Raw genomic sequence first — 12,341 nt, 5'->3', positions numbered from 1 at the left:
TCTCAGAATATTAGCAAAATCTACCATTTTATAAACAGCTTATACCTAGTATCAACTTATAACAATTTATCCCTTGTATTTCTTAAAAAAAAATACCTATTAGATTGATTACTTAAGGATTCTATTCATTAAGTTTTCTTCTCTATCACTCACAGTCAATACTTTTTTTTCACAGTGAAAAGAGATTCAATACATTTTTTTCACAGTGAAAAGAGATTCCAGGATCATCATCAGCTCTCCGACTTTGAGAAGCAATGCTCATCAAATACAAGATAATGTAGAGTACACAAGCGGAGTACAATCTGTTGTATAAGCGAATTCTCAACGCAACTCATTCTATTCTAGTTTAAACAAACAATGACAGGAACAAAACGATTGATTGCACGAGCTGTCCTAACCCAAGATGCATTTCAAGTCATTCCATTAATTTTAATGTAATTAGGTCCCTCTATCTGCTCTCATCTCAGAAATCGGAAACAGGGAGGAGGACATGAGAGTCGTTGCCAATGAAAATGCCACCGTAGACGAGACCCGCGAGGCCGCCTCCGATCAGAGGGCCAACCCAGTACACCCAGTTGTCCGTGAAGTCTCCGCTTACGACAGCAGGACCGAAGGAGCGGGCGGGGTTCATGGAACCGCCAGAGAAGGGACCTGCAGCCAAGATGTTGGCGCCCACGATGAATCCGATGGCAATGGGAGCGATGGTGCCGAGGTCGCCCTTCGTGGGGTCGGCTGCGGTGGCGTAGACGGTGTAGACGAGAGCGAATGTGATAACGATCTCCATCACCACGCCCTCGCCGGTGCTCATGCCCGACGCCACCGAGTGAATGGGTGTCGTCTGCATTGCAACCAATAAATTGTTATCATTATCAATTAGTATCAAAACTACGATGGCATAACATCTTTCGTGTGGCTTACCAAACCGCCAGTGGTGAACTTCAAGAGGAGGCAGGCAACGATGGAGCCAAGGAGCTGAGCGATCCAATAGAAAACGCCACGGAGGAGCGAGATGTGGCCACCTAGGGCGAGTCCGAAAGTGACAGCCGGGTTGACATGACCACCGGAAATGTTAGCGGCGATGGAGACAGCCACAAAGAGCGCGAGGGCGTGAGCCAATCCTACCCCTACCAGGCCCGCCGGGGTCAGAGATGCATCCGAGGTCAGCTTATCTGCAAGCATCATATTTACAAAAACCCATTATCAGAAACTTTTCGAATTTGGGTGAGAAGGGTGCAAGAAAAGAAGCGCAATAGAGAAGAGAAGAGAACGAACCGTAAGCCATGACAGATCCGACACCGGCAAAGACGAAGAGCAGAGTGGAGATAAACTCTGCAACATATGTCCTGATCGCTTCGAACTTGAACACATCATCAAAGCTGCCGTATACTATCTCCACACGCCCCATCTTGCTCAACCCTAATTTCCACTCCCAAACAAAGCCCCAAAGAATAGAAATAAAACCAAACAATGCCCGCTGAATTTCGCAGTTGCTATTGATTATAGTGAAAAGCCTCGCTAGTTTCCTCTTATATAGTATATACTAATCCTATGGCCGTCGTAGAAGTAGGCATCGGGGCAGCCTACTGTCAACACACCTTGCTGTCGTGGAAATGTGTGGACGCACCGTCCATGGCAGGTGACAGACTATGAATTCCATCTAACATGTTTTTTTAATTATAACCAGTGACCCGTTAATTCAGGCGCTCACAAATCTGAGGAGCCAAAAAAAAAGTGGTAGAAGAACATGATCGGAGTTCGGTTGAAGTGGAAAGAATTATAATTTAAAATTAGGATAGAGGATATGGTGATAGAAGTAATGGGACCCACCATTCACCGACCTGGCCGTCCATTATCATGTATATACTCATGATGAGCAGCAGAGCATTCGTTCATTTGCTGGATTAGTCATAACGTCCATTAATAAATAAATTAGTGTTTGTATTCAGCTGACAGGCTGTTTGAAAAAGACTTTTTGTCGCTAACTTGAGTACTCTTCATCTTCATCCGTGCAAATGAGCGGCATTTAAAAAAACATGGATTTTTCATACTCCATTTGGATTTGAGGTATGCACATTAACATGATCACATTCTTGAACTTTTCATGGAACATTAAAATTTAAGTGAACAACTTTACATCATAATTATAGAAAATTTGCTTTTATGTTTAATAAGATTAGTTCCACATGGCAGCAAGTCGCTGCTCTTATTCATTGTCTATCGTGAGATGGTAAGGTTTAAAATTTAGCGAGTGTTTCTAATGTTTTTAAAGTTGAAATAGTATGAACAAAAACATAATTATAACTATGTAATCATGATGAATGAATATAGATACACAAGGTGGTCTAAAATTTAGCGAGTGTTTATGATATTTCAATGTTTTTGAAGTTGAAATAATATGAACAAAAACATAGTTATAACTTTGTAATCATGATGAATGAATATATATACACAAGTTTTATATAAATTATGTTTGAGTGTAATGTTGATGAATGAATATATATACGCATGTTTTATATAAGTTATGTTTAACAATATTTATCTATAGGTAAATGTTAAATGACAAACAATAAATGACATTACAATGTGTTTAATAACAAATGAAGTTATAAATAAATGTTGTTAGGGTGAATACATGAAGATGGGTTACACTTTTGGGTCAAATGTGGCGATGAAATTTCAAAATTTTATTTTCTTAATGAATTGAAGTTCTCAAAATTCATATAAGCATTGTGAATTTTGATTTGGAGTAAAAAGGCAATTTGTGGAGAATTATGTTGTTGTTCAAATGATATTTTTTGCAAAAAAAATTAGTGTAGCATAATATGTCAATTTTCCATTAAATGAAATGCTTGTCCTTGCAAATTTTCACACATCTTATGAGCTATGCATGTGTTCACATAGCATAACTTAGTCTAAAATGTGTAATATATATATATATATATATATATATATATATATATATAAGCATAATCTACATGGAGAAAACTAAATTTTTCATATTAAACAATTGTTTTTATGAAAAAAATAAATTTTTTATTACTTTTCGAAGTTGGCGAAGTAATATTTCAATTGCATTTTGCAAACACATGTATTCGTGTAAGATTTTTTTCAACTATTTAAATAAATTGAAAAACCAAGAGTATCATTTTGAAGATGACTCGTTTACGAAGATAGTGGTATTTTTTGAAATTTTTTCATTGTGTATATTTTATGAGCTATTGATTTTTTGTTCAACCTCTTTAAAACTATCCAAAAAAATTTCAAGCATTATGTTTAAAAGAAATTAGATAAAAAAATATAATATGAATTCAAAAATGTCAAACCCATATGTCATTGGATAGAGGATTCCTACACGAACCCAACATGATCAAATCTGTCACTTCAGGACAAATTTTCCCTAAGTTTGCCAGGGTACAAAATGGTGTTGCAGAAAATTTTGCAGAAGGGCTACTGAAATTGTGGATTTTAGGACCTCAGAAGCTTGATCAAGCGCTTAAATTTTAAATTCAAATAGCTCAATCAAACTATTTTGAATTCAAATAACTTGATCAAGCTATTTCTTTAGCACTCAAGGAGCTTGATCGAACGCTTAAAAATGGCTTGGTCGAGTGCTTAAACTACTCGATCAAGCCCTCTTTTTTTCACCTAAATGTCTCTTCTCTTGCCAAAAGGTGTAACCTAGGTCCATGCTATCACCCATTAGAATGTGACAAAGAATAAACATCAGAATGTGGTGAACAATAAATGTCGTCATAATGTGATGCACAACAAATGACATCACAATGTGATGAACACCAAATATCATTGCAATTGGACAAAAAGTTGATGTCGCAATGCAACAAATAAAATTGTTGACAACCATGGTCAATTATGTTTAATTATGTCCACCATAATCTTCCCTTAGTTCACTAAGGTCACACATAGTTAACCATGGTCATATGTGGTTGAGCATAGTTAGTCATAGACAATATGGTTAACCATGGTAAAGACAACCAACCATGTTCAACCAAGGTCAAATGTGACCAAATCATGGTCAACGCAGTTAATAATGATTAATTACGGTGAACCATGGTTAAGATGGCCAACCATGGTCCACATGGTCATCATGGTTGGTCATGGTCGACCACATTCATCTATATGGAAATGCTAACAACCCTGGTCTACCATGTTTAGCAATAGTCAATCATATGTTGTCCATAGTTAACAATGGTTTAATAAGCTCAACCGTGTTCAACAATGGTCAAGCATGTCAACTGTGGTCAAACCATGAAGGATTTACCTTATTGACAAATATCTTACCATATTCATTCATAAAGGGGATTCTAAATTGTGGAAAATAAAGTCAATATATTGTAGGTATTTGGGTTGGGGCATAGATGTCGGGTAGAGGGAAATTATAGGTGTTGGGAGTTATAAAAAGGGCTATTAACTAAAAATAGGTGATATTTATTAAAAATAGGGGTTATTGTTATTAGAATGTTATATAGGGAAGGGGTTCAACAAAAGGATTTTGGGAGGGATTTATCAATATATAATGAGATCAAGGTATTCTTTAATATCCCGTGAGCAATGGTGCTATGACATAAGTTGACTAAGTGGAGAAACAATGGGTCAAATATGGCCACCAAGTTCTACCATATTCAACCTTGTTCAATCATGTTAAAAAAGCTTGGTGAACCATGTTCAAACAAGCTTGGTCAACCATCTTCATCCATGCCCAACCACAATCAACCATAACCAACCATGAATAACCTAGTTAACAATGGTCAACATGGACTACCATGTTCGTAATCAACCATAACTTGACTATATCTAACTCTAGTCAACCATGTTCAAACATGTTGTTGAGTGATTTAATGGTGAGTTAAATCCCTGACATTTAATTTTTCAACCTGGGGTTTCATAAACTGACGAGGCATACACGTACTATATGTACTAGGTGGATATATTTTAGATTAGATTAATCTAATGCAATTTAAAAATAATTACAAAACATATTAAATCAACCTAATCCAAACCAAACATAAAGAAATCACACTTGCTAGAAATAAATTCACACTTGCATAAATGAAATCACACCACATTTGCATAATTGAAATCACTCTTGCTGAATTCAAATCACACTAACACCTGCTGAAATGAAATCACACTCACATGTGCTGAAATGAAATCACACTTACTGAAAGGAAAAGCACACTTGCATAAAATGAAAACACACTTGCTGAAAAGAAATGAAATAAAATAACTACACTATGTTACCAATATGTACAAAGGTGTGCAAATTGTGGTTGATGGGGGCCCTCCATTCCTCAGCAAGCACACTAAACAAACTATCACATCTTGGAGATCAAAGTGGCAATATGTATTTCATAAAATGAGTTACAAGATATTACAAGAATTCTCTATCCTCACTTTACAAATCACATCTTGGATGGAACTTGGAACCTCCAACTAACAACTAACACCCAATCAGTAACTAGTTAACAACAATTAGCAACCCTTTGTATGAAGGGTGCACTCCTATTTATACAAAAATTGAGGATAACTATAAAATAAATATAGATCCTTAGATCTCTCATAAATCCACATTTATCTCTTGTGGTTACAACCAGACTCCTAAAAATGTAAGATACAAATCCTCTCAAAATCCTCTCATCCATGATTCTTCTCCTTTGGGTGTGCATAGTTAATGATCCACATCTTCTACAATTATTCCACAAATCCTCATGAGTTGGAATTTGAAATTCGAATTTGTGGTTGGATGGCCAAGTAAGACCCTTCTAGAATCTCCAAGTAGGCCAACAATATCACAAAACTCACAACACTTCTATATATATGTGTGTGTGTGTGTGTGTGAAGATATGTTAATTTCCTAATATTTAATCAAAAATTCACTTAAAATACTTAAAATTAATGACTTGGAAAATATTAATGGTAAACCCATATGATAAAGAAAATGGTTACTTAATGTAAGGTTATGGGGGTATAGAGTTACAATGAGGGTAAAATGATGGAAATGAAGGTGAAAGTGGATGACATTTTGGAGGCCCAACATACCCCCCAACTGAAGATATTGCATGTCCTCATGCAACTATTGCATTGATTCACTTAATCATAATTTTATCTTCTTGAAATGTTTTGCTTCTGTATGAGCTTTGGATTTGTATTGATTCTCTTTTAAATTTTCATAATCATATCATTTGACAATGTTATTCTTTTTGCAAAGTGTACTTTGAAATACATTTGACTACAACATATATTTTACGCTTGGTTCTTATGTGACAACCAAAATTTTATGAGTATTGGTTCTTGTGTAAGAATACTTTTTTTTTTTTTTGTTGCATCAAAATACTTGAAAACATTGAGAATTATTTTTTAAGACCTATAGTGATTGTCAACCATTTAATGTGTTCAACAGTTGATCATTACAAAACATATAAACCTTTTTTTTTAGGACATCAAAGTGCAAAAATAGTCGATTTCAGAAAAATATGTTGGTTAGGATGAAATGAAATGTGACATGTGGCATGAAATGTGAATATGAATTGATATCCCTTCCCCCCAACTAAAGGTGTTTTCATTTTTTGGAAAATAAGAAAGGGAATATGAATGTGTTGAGAGATTTTCCAAAATCACAATTTTAGCATTTAAGGAATTACATGATTAAATACTAGAAAATTACATACCTTCACTTACCTGAAAAGTGGACAAGATATGTATATCGAAGAGTGTGGTTGTTGCTGCTGGATCATGGAATATGAAGTAAAAGAATCTAATCTTGCTTCTTCTTTCTCTTGGTTGTATGAATAGAGGATGAGATTGGAATATTTATTGCTATGGTTGTTGAATTGAGTTCTGCTGAAATAATATAATCTTCATATGTTCCCACTCGGTGGCATAACTATTATCTATGTGAATAAATGTGTCAATGTCGAACATAGAAATAAATTGTTGGATTACTAGCCATTAATGAATGCCATTAACCAACACGAGACTACTCACCATTGATGTCAATGAGAGTCAAGATGCCTAAGTACATCTTACTAGGTACGAATAGATGTGTCATAGTCGAGTCACCTAGAAGATCCAACAAACAAGGGACATTGATGTATTCCCACTGTTTATTGGCAAGAGAGCTTGCCATTAAGGCATGCAAGCCTCAAGGTACTTGAAAGATCTCTAGTTTTGATCCCAGATGATGTGTTAGAGTCGATGGGTCAAAACTTGTTAGAAGGGAGGCCTTAATGAATCCTCCATCATCTAATGTGAGTATACAATAATAATTTGAAGAACTATAGATGGAAAATTTTCATTGAAGCAAGGTTTATTTGACAGGAAGGAAATGGAAAATGGGATGATTCAACTTTGTAAGGGAGTTGAATGACTTTATTTTTGGGTTAAGGGTGAGTGAAAATTAGGTAGGAAAGTATGAAGATTGCAAAGGGAAATGAGTTTTTGGTAGTAGGGAGATGGACAATTATGGATCGAATACAGGCTTAAAATGTGTATAAATGGTAAAATTGGTATGTGTTTAGTAACAACGGTGTAGTGGATCTAATTTTACATTGAATGATCATGCTCTTCTGAAATAAACTTAGTTTTTAAAAACGTACTCATGCATATAATGCTATTCTTTCATCGTCTTGGAACTTGCAAAAACTTGGTAATTTCTATAATAAAATGTAAGACTATCAAAAGAGAGAGGTGATTAGTCCCTCTTCATTTGATATATACACAAAAAACTTGGAAATAATACTAATAAAACAAATTCAAGAATGAAAAATTAAATGCACTTTTACCTTATCATTACTATGGATCACCTATTATTGTTTTGTTGGTGTCTTCTTCATTATGTTTCTAACCAATTTTGAGCTTGAGACTTATTCTCCACACACTTAATGCTTCAGCAGTAGACCATAAACCAAATTTGCATAAGATGTTGAATTGTGTCGATTCTGCAACTACAAAAAATATAGATCATTGCATTGCCTTGCCACTTTAAAACTTGCAATTAGACTCAGATGGTGGTTTTTCAATTATTATAGTTAGATTTTTAAATATTTGCAAGTTTTTACGAAATTCTTAGTCTGTAATTGTGTTTATCATTTTTCTCTAGAGCTCCACCCTTCTCCATGATCTCGTGGATCAAGAAAATGCTCAAAATTAAAAATTATTGGATTATCTTGAAACCAATTCCAAAGCGTAGATCTCGTCGCCCTGAATCCAACACACTTCGTTTCACTGAAATCTGACTTTGGATGTTCCCACAATCACGTTCTAATTGTTATGTGAAACAATTAAAAAAAATGAATTTTTGAGTTGCAAGGACGCCCAGTCAGCAATCTGTATGCTGACTAGGTCATGATGTGGCAAGCTTGTGTGGATATTCATTAGCCAATGAGTGGTTGACACCTATCACGAGTTGATTGGTTGACATGTGTTAATTTTTACGGTTTTGTGTGGTGGCCCAACGAGGAAGTGCCACGCGGGCCAACCATTGATTTCCACGTGGCATTCTCGTGGTGGAAAAAAATTGTTAAAGGCAAAAATTGTCCTCCATGAGAATCCAACCCGAAAACTCATATAAACCACAAAGCACATTTACCAACTCAGCTAATGTATTCCTTGTTAAAAAATCATTCCAAATTTCTATTTAACTTTGATAGGTGTGAATTTGGAGGAAGGGGTCGGGGTTAAGACATAGTTCCTGGTCGTATAACCCTCCATATGACCACGAGTGCGAAGGACCTCGGGGCGGCTTTAACCTTCCAACAATTTCGACCATGGATCAGTATTGTAGGCTAGGTTCGCATGTCGTTTCTATGTTCGGGGTGCATAGGTTGGGTTTGGGTCGGATTGTAGGATTATTAATAGCAGAATTGGGCAAAAACATAAAGCATTGATATATTACTCAATGTCTGGCCAAATGAGGTGAAAAAAGAGTCAAAACAAGGGTTTTCGATAGTGTTGAGTCCATTAGAGGCATTAGTTTTGTTGTTTGACCTTTCTAAAAGCCTGTAATTATACTTTTGATTATGAATTTAGATCTCTTATCCAGTTTTTATTGCAAAATTTTAAAACTAACTTGGTTCAATTTTCTTTTTTGATCTTCCAGATTATAGAGAGCACAAGAAGAGAGCATACTTAGCAATATTGAAACTCTTTATTCAAAAACAAAGCAAAAGGATTTGATTTCTAACTTCAAATTGTGGCTTTAAAAACTCTATTTGTCTCCTTCTTCTCAAATATTCCTTCTCTTTCTACATCTTCTTGCAAATGATTAATGAGATGGGTGGTTCTTACTGCACCACGAATAAATAAATTTGCAAATAAAATGAAATCTAACTTTAAAACTTAAAAAAAAAACACACACACATTACCAAACTTGGTTTTATTCATTGATTCTATCATACTCTACTCTACTAGAAATAGAAAAATTGATCAAGTTTATGCATATTTCTAGTGTAACCATGTGCGTAACAGGAGTCAAAATATATTCATGATTAGTTTTGAAAAGCATGCATTAAAATACATCAAAGCATGAAAGACCAGTTGTTTTGATAATGCAATTAAGAAGTGAGGAAGAATGGAAGATTGAAGTGACTTGATCCTTGATTGGAACAATTTTTCAATAAGGTCATGGAATTCCTAATTCATTTCTTGGTTTAGATCACATTGAATATCCTCCTTTGTTATGCATTCATCAATCTTAGATTCTAGTGGTTTCTCCCCATAAAAAGTATTGCATGATTGTTTATCTCTTCAATCGATTAAAAAGAGGAATCAAAAGAGACTTCAAGATCCTCTTGTGGAGGTGGAGAGATAGACAAGTTTTTGCATGCAATTAAAATATATTCTTCTTGAGAGGCAAATATCCCAGTTGTTGTGAATATTCCATAAAGATATTGGAAGAACATTCTTCAAATTCTTAATTGTCTGTGAATTACTCCAACTAGTTGATAATTCCTACCATGAACACAGATTAGTACAAATTTTTGCAAAAATATTGAAATCTAATACGTATCCTAAATGATTTTAATATGATTTTGACCATGCATTTAAGAATGAATTCAACTATCATGAGCTATATAAACTTTCAAAATAAACACCTATGTATAGCTCCCCAGAAACGACGGTGAAATGTTGGGTGATTTAATTGTGAGTTAAATCCCTGTCATTTAATTTTTCAACCCAGGTTTCGTAAATTGACGAGGTATACCTATACTCTATGTACTAGGTGGTTATATTTCAAATTAGATTAATCTAATGCAATTTAAAACTAATTACAAAACATATTAAATCAACCTAATCCAAACCAAACATAAAGAAATTGAAATCACACTTGCAAAATTGAAATCACACTTGCATAAATGAAATCACACCACACTTGAATAAATGAAATCACACTTGCTAGAAAGAAAATCACGCTTGCATAAATAAAACCACACCACACTTTCATAATTGAAATCACACTCACACCTACTGAAATGAAATCATGCCTACACCTAGGGAAATGAAATCACACTTACTCAAATGAAAATCATACTTGCATAAAATGAAAACATGCTTGGTGAAAAGGAATGAAATAAAATAACTACACTATGGTACGAATATGTACAAAGGTATTCAAACTGTGGTTGATGGGGGCCCTCCATTCCTTAACAAGCACATTAAACAAACTCACATCTTGGAGGTCAAAGTGGCAGAATGTATTTCATAAAATGAGTTACAAGATATTACAAGAATTATCTATCCTCACTTTACAAATCACATCTTGGATGGAACTTGGAACCTCCAAGTAACAACTAACACCTAATCAATAACTAGTTAACAATAATTAGCAACCCTTTGTATGAAGGGTGCACTCCTATTTATACAAAAATTGAGGATAACTATACAACAAATATAGATCCTTAGATTCTCCTAAATCTACATTTATCTCTTGTGGTTACAACCAATCTCCTAAACATGTAAGATACAAATCTTCTCAAAATCTTCTCATCCATGATTCTTCTCCTTTGGATGTGCATAGTTAATGATCCACATCTTCTACAATTATTCCACAAATCCTCATGAGTTGGAATTTGAAATTCGAACTTGTGGTTGGATGGCCAAGTAGGAACCTTCTAGAATCTCCAAGTAGGCGTACAATATCAAAAAAACTCATAACACTTTTAGATATATATGAAAATATGTTAATTTCCTAATATTTAATCACAAATTCACTTAAAATACTTAAAATTAATGAATTGGAAAATATTAATGCTAAACCCATATGATAATGAAAATGGTTATTTAATGTAAGGTTATGGGGCTGTAGAGTTACGTAATGAGGGTAAAATGATGGAAATGAAGGTGAAAGTGGATGACATTTTGGAGGCCCAACACATTGTCAAGCAAGATTAACCATGGGCAAATTATGGTAACCAAGTTTTTTCATGTTCAATCTTATTCATTAATGTAACATAAACACATTGTTACATTAATGGTTGGCCATGATCAATCATGGCTTACCTTGTCACCTCTCTTCAACCATTAATGTAACATTAATTTAATAATAGCATTAACACCAATGTAACATCAACCATGGCCAACCATGGTTGAAAAATAATAATGTAACAATGTTGAACATTAATGTAATAGAAAGACATTGTTACATTAATGGTTGACCATGTTCAATCATGGTCAACATCATCTACCCTCTTCAATAATTAATGTTACATTAACAATAACACTAATGTAACATTAACCATGGCCAGCCCTCCTTAATCATGGTTAACCTTGTCAAGGAAGGTGAACCATGGTAAATTATTATCAACCATGGTCAACAACCCTCTTGAACTATAGTCAACCATCAACGACCCTCAGCAACCATGGTTAACTATTCTGAATAATGGTCAACCCTCATCAACAATTTTGAACTATAGTTAGACAATGTGAATCATATTTTATCACAATCTACTAATCTGCCCCATGCATGTTAGTCATCAACTAACATAACCACATTAATAAAGTGGTCGATATATCTCATCAACATTATTTTCTACTTATAATGACACCAATTACCATACAAAAATAGAAAATGGATTAATAATTTGTACCAATCATTTTATTAGCATAATTATGCTATATTATAGTAATAAATATCAATATGAATTTTATTCTATTTTTAAAAATTAAATTATCAACATCTCATTTTGAAGTAAGAAACTCTCAAAATAGTGGTCGTTGTCGTCTATGAAAACATACATTTCTGAGTAGCTGGACCTCCATTCGATCCTTTTTCAAAGCATATTTGTGATCAACATTCATTCTACTATACAACATCTTAATTATTATGT

At 34.3% G+C, this 12,341-nt stretch overlaps 1 protein-coding gene across 1 annotated transcript; it reads right to left on the bottom strand.

Moving 5' to 3' along the window:
• Nucleotides 1-243: 243 nt before the first annotated feature.
• LOC149261295 (aquaporin TIP2-1-like) lies at nucleotides 244-1,495 on the bottom strand. Its single transcript, XM_089381512.1, has 3 exons — nucleotides 1,273-1,495; nucleotides 919-1,169; nucleotides 244-838 (listed from the first exon to the last, which is right to left on the bottom strand). The coding sequence occupies exons 1-3, from the start codon at nucleotides 1,403-1,405 to the stop codon at nucleotides 464-466; spliced, it is 759 nt and encodes a 252-aa protein (XP_089237638.1). The 5' UTR covers nucleotides 1,406-1,495; the 3' UTR covers nucleotides 244-463.
• Between the last annotated feature and the right edge of the window lie 10,846 nt (nucleotides 1,496-12,341).

This window comes from Pinus tabuliformis, chromosome 6 (assembly GCF_031772625.1).
Source record: "Pinus tabuliformis cultivar Carrire ecotype Pingquan chromosome 6, CPIR1, whole genome shotgun sequence".
In the NCBI taxonomy this organism is placed as follows: Eukaryota; Viridiplantae; Streptophyta; class Pinopsida; order Pinales; family Pinaceae; genus Pinus; species Pinus tabuliformis.
Note: the sequence above shows the minus strand (reverse complement) of the source record. Positions and strands in the feature narration are given on the sequence as shown.

Bases quoted from the DNA above. Each gene is read 5' to 3' on its own strand.
- LOC149261295 (XM_089381512.1), bottom strand. From the start codon at position 1,405: ATGGGGCGTGTGGAGATAGTATACGGCAGCTTTGATGATGTGTTCAAG. The intron at 1,170-1,272 runs GTTCGTTCTCTT...TGATGCTTGCAG, and splicing joins CGGATCTGTCATGGCTTACG to ATAAGCTGACCTCGGATGCA. The intron at 839-918 runs GTAAGCCACACG...GTTGCAATGCAG, and splicing joins AGTTCACCACTGGCGGTTTG to ACGACACCCATTCACTCGGT.